General features: G+C 35.6%; 1 protein-coding gene across 9 annotated transcripts in view; it reads right to left on the reverse strand.

The window, feature by feature from the left end:
• Positions 1 to 12,829, reverse strand: part of PDE4D (phosphodiesterase 4D) — a 509,895-nt gene that overhangs the window by 91,680 nt on the left and 405,386 nt on the right. For all 9 annotated transcript variants that reach the window (XM_064405626.1, XM_064405625.1, XM_064405624.1 and 6 more), the window contains one exon: positions 3,495 to 3,686. In XM_064405626.1, coding sequence (XP_064261696.1) covers positions 3,495 to 3,686 — 192 coding nt within the window. The remainder of the gene's footprint in view (positions 1 to 3,494; positions 3,687 to 12,829) is intronic.

Below are 12,829 nucleotides of genomic sequence, written 5' to 3' on the forward strand. Positions count from 1 at the left end.
TGATTAGAGACCTGGGTTCTGCTAAAACAGAAATTCTCTACTAATTTGATCTCTTCCTCCATTAACCAGGGCAGTGATCTCTTAACAAGAAAGAGTACAAAAAGTGTTATCACTTCAACCTCTTCCTGTATTTGCAAGTTCTGGACAGCCACAGCAGTTCAAACAAGTTAGCATTAACCAGACCACCTCACCAAGATGTCCACACAGCCCTCTGCTTCATTAATGTCTTCAAATATAGGCCTGACAATTTTTCCAATAATGATTTTACATGTCTTTCATCTAGATATTACTTTTTTTTTTCTCTGTGTTGTTGTTGGGAACTTTTTTTTTGTTTAGTTTTTTTGTTTTCCATTCTTTATTTTCTTTCCAGTTAAACTTGTTTTCCTGTCTTTCATCACAGATCCTGTACTATAATTCCTCGTATTGCCTCACTACCTCTCACTGCCTCGTTAAGTTACTTCTTTTTCTCTTGCACATCCTTTTCTCTGCTGGAAATCCCACAGAGAGGCTTCACAACACACCTGTGCTCATCTGCCTTGGACCTTGTATCTTCCTGTCTAAACTATTCACCTCTCCAGTTCACAAACTTTAGCAGCTTTTCCTAATCTCTGTATATAATTTCCATGTACTGCTTTTGTTATTCTCAACAGCCATGTAATGTCTTCCAAGGGATAATTAAAACGATATTGCTGATCCCCACTCCAATTTATGTGCTTTTCTTTTTTTACACTCAGCTGGTTTTTTCTGCCAAAATGCACCCACAATTGTCCCACTAACCTTCTCTCATCAAAGCAACTTTGTACTCACCCTGTCCTTTTATTCTTTCCATAACTAATTCATAAAATATACTTTAGATTCTCTGATTTTAAAATAACCTTTCCACCTGCTCCTTCTCTGCCCTTGTTTCTTTACTTTCCATCTCAACTCCCTGAATGAAACTCCATTTGCTTTCCCTGTGAGGTTTACTATTTTGAGCATAGTGACTCGCATTGTATCTTCTCCTGAGGATAGTATCTGACTGTATTAGTCTCTTGGTTATCATCTTATACTTTGGCTTTATAGGTTGTTTGTAGCAGAGCCCATCCTTTCATTTTGGGTTTACAAACAACTGAGCACAACTTGTTCCCTTCCTTGGTTGGAGCTGCATACATAATAAATAATGACACGATGAATTTAGCACTTTAGCACTGCCATCCACTGGCTGTCTTAACATGACATTCCACATCTAACTAAAATTTTGAAGCATTGCTACTGACTGGAAAATTCAGTATTTCAGAGTAATGGAAATGCCAGAATTTATGTTCTACCCCTTTCAAATACGAGATGTATGCCTTTTGCTTTGTCTTTTTCTTTACAGAGTGAAATACCAAGGCTGGTTGAAGACTCAGGGGATCTAGAATAAACTCTGTGTACAATTAATTGACTTACATTACCTCAATGATGTGTATATTTTATAATAAATATTGCTCATGTATAAAAAACAAACAATACTTAAGCATGTATTTAGATGCAAAATTTGACACTAACATAAAACTTATGTACTTCCCCTGTCAATCCTTTAATCTTCCACCTCATCAGAATGGTTTCATTATTTTAAAAATATTCAATGGGTTTTCTTTCTATAAGAACATTCAGTTTATGGTTGAATACATACATAAGGAGTTTTGTGACTTTTATTTTTTATTCCATGCTATTTTATCTTTTTAAACTTTCCCCTCTTTTATTCCATGTCTTCTTTTCACTTAATTTCTGTAAGACAGCCAAACTTATTATAATTAGACCTATTGAAAATTATTAATATTCCATGGTGAGAACAACTTGCCTTTTACATTTCCTAATGTGCTCCCCTCCAAAACAGTGGCAGGAATATTTACCTTCTTAGTACAAAGGTTTTTCTGTGACAAGAGACTTTGAAAATCTATCAAGATGTGAGGTCAAATAAATTTTATATGTAAATGTGTTTCCAGAAAATTTTGAAAAGAAAATAGAGAGGGGAAAAAAAGGGGGAGAATGTGTGCTCTTTCAGTAATTATATTGTTTATCCAATTTACTGCCATGTGCTGAAATATTACCCAAAATTCTAGGAAATTAAGTGGATTATGAGTTCAAGGATGGAGCACTAATTGAATCTTTCATTGAAATGACTCATCTAAGCAATGCAGTCAGCTGAATTGTCCTTCTGAATGTAAAAATCTTTACAAATGTTATCCTGGTTCAGGTGCCATAATAAAAGCTTGAATCTTCTCCCTCCATAAAAAAGGGTATCTGTCAGAGGAAGATTTTCTGGAAGGGGGTTACTATTCCAAGAAAAATGCATATTTTTTATAACAAAGCAAGATGAATTTTTCTTGTTCTATCCCATTTTGTCTCAACAAAAGCTGGTCACATTTGGCACAAGGCTTACTGAGTATTTCAATGCAGAGATCTTAACTGAGTCATAGACCTTACACAAACCGTCTCTGAAGGCAGGAAATGTTCTTACCTTGAAACTCTACATAGAAAAAAGAGCTATAATTAAACAAAACAACAGTTCTAAAAATTATATAAGATGAAAAAATAGGAGTGTTCATTTATGACTTTAAATTAAATATCAGCTCTAATTTCATTCATTTTTGTGAAAACCCTTATTCTTTTTTTTTGTGCCTACTCTTATTTTTTAAAGGTAATATCTACTGATCTTTGCCTCATTAAAAACCAGCATTCACTGTGGTATTCTGACAAGCCTGATCCTTTATTTTAGATATATACTTGAACCATATACACCAATGTGGCCATGCAAATTGGAGCTCTTCAAGAAAAAAAAAAGAGTTAATAATTTCTCCTACTTAGAAGAGACTAGAAGATGGAGCATTTAAATATTTTTGGCATCTTACTAATAAACAGAGATTTGCATGGCTTCCACTACACATGGAACCTGGGGTCCACACATACTTGAAAAGCATGACTTACTAGCAGAAAATGCACACTTCACAGAACAGTGAGAGAGGACAGAATAAGCTTAAAAAGGTCTTTTGTTAGAATTTTTTCTTTTAGTTAAGACGGTATTTGAAATAATTTTTTCTCTCTCAAATATATTATTTTCTTCCAGCTGGTAAATCTTTTGTCTAAAAATGTAAAAGAACCCAGTTGGAAATAAATGTAATCTATTTCTTAAAATCATGAAGAAGCATAAATTGAGATTGTATTATTTCTCTTGAAAATAACTAAAGAGCCAGAAAATAGCTCTCCCTACTGTTTTAATACACCAGTATTGACTATCATTACTATTTTTTCAAAGCTAATAGGGTGCATAAATATGTCAAGTACACCCTCATGATATCCTTCAAAAAGCTGCAGGAACAAGTATAATCTTCATTAAAGAAATAAACAATTTTCCATAACTTCACTAGCATAAGTGATTACAGTCTGACTTAAAAAAAAAAAAAAATTCTTGTGGCTGCAAAAATCTTGATATTGGACAAATTATAAACTAGAATTATTTACAAGGTACTTACATATCACTGGCAATAGAGGAATTCCTGGACATGGACTTTGGAGACAGATCATAATCACTGTCTGACCGGTAAAGGAAAGACTCCCTACGTTGGCTGTGGACAAAATTTGCCTGAAGAATTAGCCCTGACCCAGGGCTTGTCATGGGGTCCAAGGGACTTCGTCCTGATGATGTACCATTGTCTACATCGAAACTGCAAAAATAAGAGAAAATTTTTTATGTTATTGACCTAAGAATTTTAAAATATAATAAGCACCCTTCTGATAAATTATCATAGCTAACTGCTTCATGATAGTAATGGAGAAATAAAGATCTGGTCATGTCCACTGCTACGAAGAAACACAAGCAACACAAGAGAGATACTTTAAATTTACTGATAAACTAAAATTGCCCCAAGGCTGAAGTAAAAGAAAATTGGCAGAGAAAAACCCCATGCTATTAGAAATACAGGAAGCTTTCTACTTCTCTGCAGTACAGTATCCATGAGCTCTATAACAGCAGAAACATGATATTTCACTATTTACTTCTTCAGCTCCCACGTCTCCTGAGCTGGACACCAGTTATCCTGTCTCCCACTGCTAAGGCAGCTGAGGGCTTTTTCCTTATTGAGTACCCAATCCTGATATGTCCAAGTAAAAAAAGTGCTGTGATGGCATTAAGGCATATGCCTGTGCTTGAGTGCATTTTCCTGCATTACATCTGTCTGTTTGCTGTTTTACAGGCAGATGGAAGCAGTGAGTCCTTTGTTAATGGCCAAGCAGAAGAACTTCTGTAGCCATTTGTGTCTTTGAATCACACAGTTTAGATTCAGCACTTTTGGTTTTTGTGTTTGATATGAAGCATGGTAAAGAGGCTTATCATTACTAGACAACACTTTTCTCTAGAGAGACTGAAGGACGAGGAAAAAGAAAGAAAGAGGGGAGAGTAGATGCTGTTTTACAGTGACGGTAATGTTTCTACAAAGGGCTTTGAAAATTAGTGCAAAAACCTTGAATGGGAGTCTGCAATTAAACGCTGGTACAGGGTGGGTGGTGCTGAGGACGTGTTAATGGCAATCTGTGTTGCTTTACAGCCCAACAGCTTCCTCTGGTACAGTAGGGAGGCTTTTTGCAGCATGTGGCTTCATGTTTGGAGGTCTTGTGGTATGCAATCAGAGAGGTTACAAATGTGTGGATTAGCAAGACTAGCTCTCTAGGCTCATTTGCCATAGTAATGGGGACAAAAATAACACTGCTAAAGCATTTAAGAATGAGGGATGAACAGAGGATCTTTCACATAATTTTTTAAACATAGATAAGCGTTAGCAGCTTATCTTATTATGCATTTTTGGTGAACCCATATAAAATATTCATTTTGAAAATGGTGTTCATTTGGAGAACACACACAGGTAAGGACAGAAGAAAAGATGCAGTGCATGTCAGCTGCTGATTAGATTTCAGGCTAGCACAAGTGTCACAGCTGGTACATGCTACTCTGTACCAGCTTGTTTTATCTCCCATTGACCTGAAGTTTCAATGAGGTTGCCACTTCAATCCTTTGCTGAAGTGATAGGATTCCCATGACCTTTTTTTCCTTTCTTAAATAAGCTAATCAAAGAAACATACATTGCTTATTTTGGTACGATGCATACCGCCTGGCAGAGGATAGATTTTTGTTTCATGATTTATTTCATTGTTTATTTTTACTTTGCACATATTTCTAGAACTGCAACCTTACTGCCACATTCAGACTATATTATTTTCTTTGTATTCAACACTTACAGTTTGAATGTAGAAAAGCAAATGTAATTGGTTTGTTTGTTTCTCTTTAAAAGAAAAGCAGAAAATATTATTAAAAAACTTCAGGAGTGTACAGTAATTTAATTCTCTTTTCACTGTAGTTTTCAGAACAATTGCCTCTCTGTAAATCCAAACACATACACTTCTTTCTAGGACAGATTTGATTTGATTATGCCTATGCCTTAAGATGTCCTACTGCTTTATGAACCTCAAACTAAGAAAGCTTAAACCATGAGACAACAAATTAGAGTTCTGGCACTAGCCTTGTAGGTGATCTTGGACTGTGCAGTTCCTCTTTGCCTTTCATTTTCCCTGTTTGTTGCATCTTTGTGATGACTCTGAAATCTGCTCGCAAAGAGTATTTGAGAATGTATTGAAAAGACCAAGATACCATGAACGCTACAGTAAGATGTCCTTTGCAGCTTGTAGTGTCATTAGTTCATAACCACACCACCATTGTTACTAGCATGACTACTACTACTTGTTATCAATCAATATCTTTTTAACTTGAATTCCTAAATATTGCAGGAGCACAAAATAATCACAATGCTAATGAAGGGTTTAGCTCATCATATCCAAATTTCCTAACAAACATTAATATTTTGTTTCTTGAATAACTTTTATGCCCTTTAAAATTCAAGAAAACACAAACTCTTAACCAATACAAGTCTGTATATTTTGTTTTTCTATTGAGGGCAAGAAGGCAGATAATTCCTGCAATTTTAGGTAAAACAGAGGACTGTTCTCAGTAAGACTGATTTCTGCAATGGCAGTATAATTTCAAATATATATGAGCTTGCCTGGGAACTTTAAAAAAAAAGTTGAAGGCTGGATTTAAATAAATGAAAACTAATGTAAGTCCCTCTCACAGAATGAAAATTTTGAATAAAGAGTTAATACTAAATTGATTTCTTTAACAGTGGACTTAAATATTCAACCGAATCAAACATATTCAGTTGGATTAAAGAAATATGGTTTTATTTGCAGTTTTCTTCATTCCCCTTTTGTGGACATCACATGAATATTATATTACCAGTCTTTTTTCTTCCAGTCAGGAAACTAAGGCAGACTTCTACAAATTATTTCACTGTCAGGTTGTAACATAGTCAATTTTTAAAATTTAGTAGTCTTTTAGGTAGACCTGCAGTTTCACCGTCTGGGAGAGGTCTTTTGGTTTGCATCACCAGGTAAGGACAAGCTTGTGCAAGACATTGCTGTTGCAACAAAAATTTTATCCTGTTGTACTGCATGGCGACCACTAGATGGGTGTACAAAGCAAAAAACAGGATTCAAACAGATCAGCTGGATTTGCCTCGTGCTGTTCCAAGAAAATGACTTTTCTGAAAATAATCAGCAAGAAAAATAGTGTTCAGCTATACAGTCAAAGGAAAGTGCGAACAGAGAACTTTTTTTCCAGAAACCTATTTTATTTTACCTATTAGTTTTATATTAAAAAGTTTCTGAAATGTTATAGTAGTTAAGTGTCTTTGAATCACAACTCTCATTTTTAAGAAACTTTACTTATGACTACACTGTATCAAAAGAAGAGAGAATCAGAATGGAGAATTGAACACTTACACACTAGTTCTTTGCTCTTTGTTGTTGCATATACTGAAAAATTCTAAAGTTTAAGACACAAAATAGGATAGGCTCTTTAACTTGACCAAACAGAAATTGCTAAAAGTCAGCTGTGCCTGCTTCATATTAATCTTTTCACTCTCAATAAGTTTTAAGCCACAGAAAGAATATGCTGTGAATTAGAAAGAACAGAGAAACAGAACAACATCTTCATGGAAGTTGTTAATAAAGAGGATAGGAACTCTTTTGCTTTCATTTCACAATGACTAAGTGGCAATTTAAAGACAGAATTTTACAACATTGCTCTGCAGCCAGCTCTAGGCACTTTGCATAATGCATGCAAACTCAAACTGCCTTTGGTGACAGGAGCATTTGGCACAGACATCACAGATTTTTATATGTTCAAAGAGCTTTGCTGCAACTCCAGAGATGTCAAAGCCCTGAAAAGTTAATGATAATTCAGCAACTTTTGTGTCTGCATTTTGACAAAATGTTTTAAGGCATTAGTGCATAGTGTTTATCTTTAAAGCCTGCCTTATTCAGTGTTCAATGCTGACAAACTTGACATGAGATGAAATTCAGAGTATTTTTCCTTGTTTGGCTATTCATTTTGTTTGCACTTCCGGCCCACTTTCTGTCATCCACGTTCTGTACTAAGATGGAGACAAAACTGAGTGATTTGTAAACATTCATGGGTGATCTTCCTTGTGCTCCTAACACAACAAGTACAAATAACACCACAAGAAAACTTTAGGAAAATTATTAGATGTTTGCTTCAGACAATACTAGGGCTCTGTGGCAAGAACAAGAGAGGTTCTGGATCCTGATCCTGAATCTTAGCAGCACTTCTTCATTGTTAATGACTGCAGAGCTTCTTTGCATATTGAAAGAAACTGTGGACTTCCTTTTAAGTCCCTAAAGAATGTTTTCCTACTCTCTGCCATGCTGCTGAAAGAAAAAATGTGGAGGCCTGTATATAAAATATAGATTTTAGTTACATAAGGAATAATGGCATCATAATCATTATACCCAAGATGCTGTAATTAAGGCTGAATAGAAAATCTTAGTGTTGGTTTTCCTTAGTACTGAGAATTTAGCACTAATCCCGCAGCATTTTTTTTTCCGGGGGTGGGGGGGGTATTTTCTTTAGTTTTTGTGCGGTTTTTATTTTTAGAGAAATGTGCAATAGTAGGAGAGAGAAGGAAATAAATTTCACCCTAAAATGAAGAACTTACTAGACTTTTTAAGAATGCAAATTGTACTCCTGCTATTCCCCTTTAAGTGTCTTCCCACTTTCATCTTGGAAACTACAGGGAGGGAGAGCCAAATTAATTGAATCTCTTGGGGACATCTTATCTTTTAAGGCCATCTTTAGCATTACAGAGGGACAGGCAAGTTCTAGAGGAGCAATTTTTTCCCCCCATCAAAGGAGTCCATTGTCCTAGTGTCAAGCAATCTCTCCAGCCATCTGTGCTATGACCTATATACACATCTCAATGTCCTCACTTCCAAGAAGTCGTGTCCTGTTTTTTCACCTGGGAACACAATCCCAATATTACACAAAATAGGTGCATTTGGTGTAGCAGCTGTAATTCACTGAAATATCAGAGAAGACCTGCCCTGCAGCAACTCCCTTTGAGCAGGACATAATTTAGAGCAAAAGCCAGGCAATAAAACTATAAGATTCCAAGGAAAGGGTAAACTATTTATTGTTTGTGCCCCAGGACAGGAGCCCATGTCTGAGGAGGGAAGCCTTAGCAACTGGAGAAAGGAAAGGGACAGATGCTGCCTTCAAAGCAGAATCTGAATTTATTGCTTCAGATTTAAATAAGCAGTGGGTCACCACAGCTGATGGCATGCACCATGAATATGGAAGATTGTAGAGAAAGGCCAGAGTGTGCCTGTATCTAAGATTGTTTGGTAGGTATTTGTGATTTCACTTGGACCTTTTAATTGCTTATTAATAAACTAAGCATTAAGTTGTGACAACAGCTGACTTGGGTGTCCCTTTTTTTTTGTGTATCATAGTTTCTCCTAGGTGTGAGATGAAACTTTAGAATTTTCTTTATCATAAAGAAATAAGTTGTCGCTAGTCTGCTCCAGCCACAGGCTCCAAGAAGATTTTAGATGTTGGATAGGCTAACCTGCAGCATCAGAAAAAAAACCAAGTAAAAATCAGGTTAAACTAAATCAGTGGATTTATATAATTGAATATCAGATTAATTATTTGTTTAAGACCTTTTAAAATGTTTCCTTACTGACAGTGTCTACCCAGCAGTGCAGAAGAGTCCACATATGGTTATGGCCTTTCTTTCTGTCTTTTCCCCCAGGACTAGTTTAAAAAAAAACACCTAAAAACCAAAAAAGACCAAAACAAACAAAACACACAGCCAAAAAAAAAAAAAAAAAAAAAAAAGTCCTCAGTAAAATGAGGAAAGAAAAAGAAAATCTTTGCATTGAAGTTTTGGAAGGAATATAATCCCTACTCTCTACCTTTGAAGAAAAAAGTGTTTACATGTGAACTGATAATTTTATTTCTTTGTAGCAAAATTAAGAAAAATTTTTGCCTTCCATTACTTAAAACATTTCCAGTCAATTATAACCAAATTATTTTAAAAGGAACATATGATCTAAATCTGAATTTTCATGTACTACTGTAGAATTCAAGCCAACTATCTGTTTGTGGCTTTGAGTTTCCAGTTCAGCGATTCTGAAAGCAAGCCCTATGATTAACTCCATATTTAGAAGTGATGTGGATAGATTTTCCTGTATAAAAATTCCAAGCAAAAGAATAAAATATGGCATTTTGTGATTTGTTTTTAGCAGTAGAATTTGGCTTTTGCTCTTGGCATTAACTGTTTTTAGAAACATTTGAGTGTACAAGGCTCAATATTAGGTCTAAAATTACAAGACTTAGTATTAAAAGCCCAGGAAACAGACAAATAGAAGATGTTTAGGACAAATGAAGCTGACTGGTTTGTAAGAACTGGTCAACTCGGACACGTTAACAAAGGAACTCTGACTATCTATTTATCTTCTGTGGCATGTTTTCCTAGCAAGCATCTCTGGAAATCCAATCTCTCAAAACAAACTGCTTCATGTTTTGTTATAAAGTTTCCAAGCAAGAAGTTTCCTGTGAAGAGTATTTAATTTCTTTGGTACTTTAGCTTTGAATTGTTTCCTGGTACTCAACTGAAGATGTGCTTTCCAAAATATCACCTCATTATTCCTAATTATTACTCAGTGGTCTATCCATTTGGCATGAAACTCTTTTCTAAGGCACCTATTACATCAACTTTTGTGTTGTGCTCAGTTGTACTGGGATTCCCTTTGTTATTCTTTTTATTTTTTTCCTTGGGGAGAATGAAACTTGCCAGGTGAAGGCAAGTTTAATATCTTAATATCCCTAAGATATTAGCAGAACATGGTTGAGAACCAAACTTGTGCCACAGATGGAAAATTCAATACACTGAAAGAGCTCAGCCTCCTCTTTCTTTGAATCCAGTCAAATGCCATCATCAAAAGCAATTAAATTGCTTATATTCTTTATTAATTACTGGTATGATAAAGCAAATGTAGGAAAACAGGGAGTTTCCCAGACCTACAGTATTTAAATGTATTTAAACCCTACGGTACTGATGAAAATACAGAGTCCATATAATGGGTAAAAACATTCCAAGCCATAACATTAATATGCATTAGGAACCTTCCCAGCAAAACATGTCTTTCTGAAACATTATCATATACAGCCCCAATGGTGATAAATGCTAGGTCACAGAAGATATGGTTACACCTACCCTGTGATTAGTGGCAAAAAGATCTTTTGCAAGGAGTACCTGTGACAGAAGGTGGCAGGCCTAAGTGCTCGTGGTTACTTCTTGCTATTTCCCCATACCAGAAAATACAGCACAGAATGATAGAACCATAGACTGGTTTAGTTTGGAAGCAACCAAAAAATGATCTCATTTCAGCCCACCTGCCATGAGAAGGAATACACCTTCCCATCAGATCAGGTTTTTAGATCTCCATCCAACCTGACCTTGAACACTTCCAGGCATGGGGCATTCACAACATTTCTGGGCAACCTGTTACAGGGGTTTACTGTCCTCAAAATGAGGAGTTTCTTGCTAACATTTAATCTAAACTTATCCTTCTTCATCTTAAAGCCATTACCTTGTCTCTTGTCACTACATTCTCTCATACAATGTTTTCCTTGATTGTTCTTCTAGGTCCCCGTCAGGTACTGGAATGTGTTCTAATGGTGTTCTAAGTCTCCCTCCTCTTCTCCAAGCTGAACAAGCTCAGCTCTCTCAGCTCATCCCCGTAGAAGAGGTGCTCCAGCCCTCTGATCTTCTTTGTGGCCTTCTCTAAACTCATTCAAAAATGCCCAGGTCCTTCTCAGAAAGAGATCCAGTGAGCCAGGAGGTGTGACTATTATGACAAGAGGACCTGCAATCCTCAGCATCACTTAGTTCATAATTATTAAATCTTTACACAACTGACCTTAAGGAACAATTTCTTCAAAAATTGTGCATTGAAGAAAAAGGATAAGGGTTGTGGACAAAAAGGCCCAAAGAGAAAAAGCTCTAAAGCCCAAATGACAGGGACCTTGCACATAGCAGATGATTTTTTTTGTGCACAGTACAATGTGCACACATAAATATCAACATGAAATCAAGGCCAGCTTCAGAGGATATGGACAGAAGACAGCTAGATAAGAAATTGCAGTTGTTTCTTTAGGTACTGTTCTAGATTGCCCATGACAATGACAGCTCTAGATAAAGGACACATAATTATATTTGACAGGAAACATTTTTTTTCCCCTCACACCATTGTAGCATTTTTCTCATTGCAATAAGTAATTGCTGGCAATTAATCACAAACAAATTCTACTTCCACAAGAATTTGTGTTGGGATATGTTAATAGTAATTATCATTGAAGGCAAGCTATATATTTTGTAAAGGGTGAAAGCTCAAGGTATTAAGACCTTCAGAGTTCTAAACTTTGTATACTTTAGTTTAGAAAAATTGTTTCATCCTTTCCACTTCAGTTCCTTTCAGTTCTTTAAATTCTGGGTATTGGGTTTTTTTTTTTTGTTTCTATTTTTTTGTATTAAATTATTTTTATTTTATACTGTATTTTTGTATTAGTTTACCAAATGTGCTAATTTTTTCTCTTCCTCTTCCCTAGACTTCTACCAAATGTATTACAGTATTGGTAGTGATTTAAGTTCTGGAAGTTCTTTGCCACATCCAGGCAACAACCTTGAAAGGGTAACAAGTTCAGGAGCTAACCTTGGAAGATTTCTGAGATTAATTATCTTGTGCATACACACTTACACTTGTATTAGACACTAAGCACATTCACTGAGTGCATGTAACATCAAAGACAATTCATGTCAATAGTCCAAAGCAAATTATAATCTACAAAAATGAATAATTTGGGTTTTGTTTTTCCAGATTTTTAGGAGATCATTTTAATGTCAAATGTATTATTACAATGCCTAATAGCATTATCTAGGAGGGCTGATTGGTGTTCCACTGTTTAGAATTGTGGTTTTTTGCTGCTAAATTACTAAATTCTGTGCTGCAATTTTCTTTCCAAGTTTTTAAAAGGAAAGAGGGTCAACTGTTGATAGAAAGTGACAGAGAAAATTATATCTTTTCATATTTAAAACATTCTTGGAACTGTTTTTAGAGATACTCTAGCGCTCATATTTTGTTGTACAAAGTTTAGCAAAAGGGTTTAGCGAAATGTCTGCAAAATGTTGTGATTTTTTACAGATTCTGTGAACCTTCTCATAAATTTCAAGAAGTTATAAGTATAGGCCAAGCTCAAGTCTGTCACCTCACGTATCAGAATTATTGAAAAAGTCTGAAGTGGTTTTTTTTTTTTAAATCTCCTGTCTTGCCCAGAGTCTCAGAGGACTCTGAGGAAGAAGCTCCTGTTGTGGGGGGGAGTTTGTGTCTTTCACCACAG

This window comes from Passer domesticus, chromosome Z (assembly GCF_036417665.1).
Source record: "Passer domesticus isolate bPasDom1 chromosome Z, bPasDom1.hap1, whole genome shotgun sequence".
Taxonomy (NCBI): domain Eukaryota; kingdom Metazoa; phylum Chordata; class Aves; order Passeriformes; family Passeridae; genus Passer; species Passer domesticus.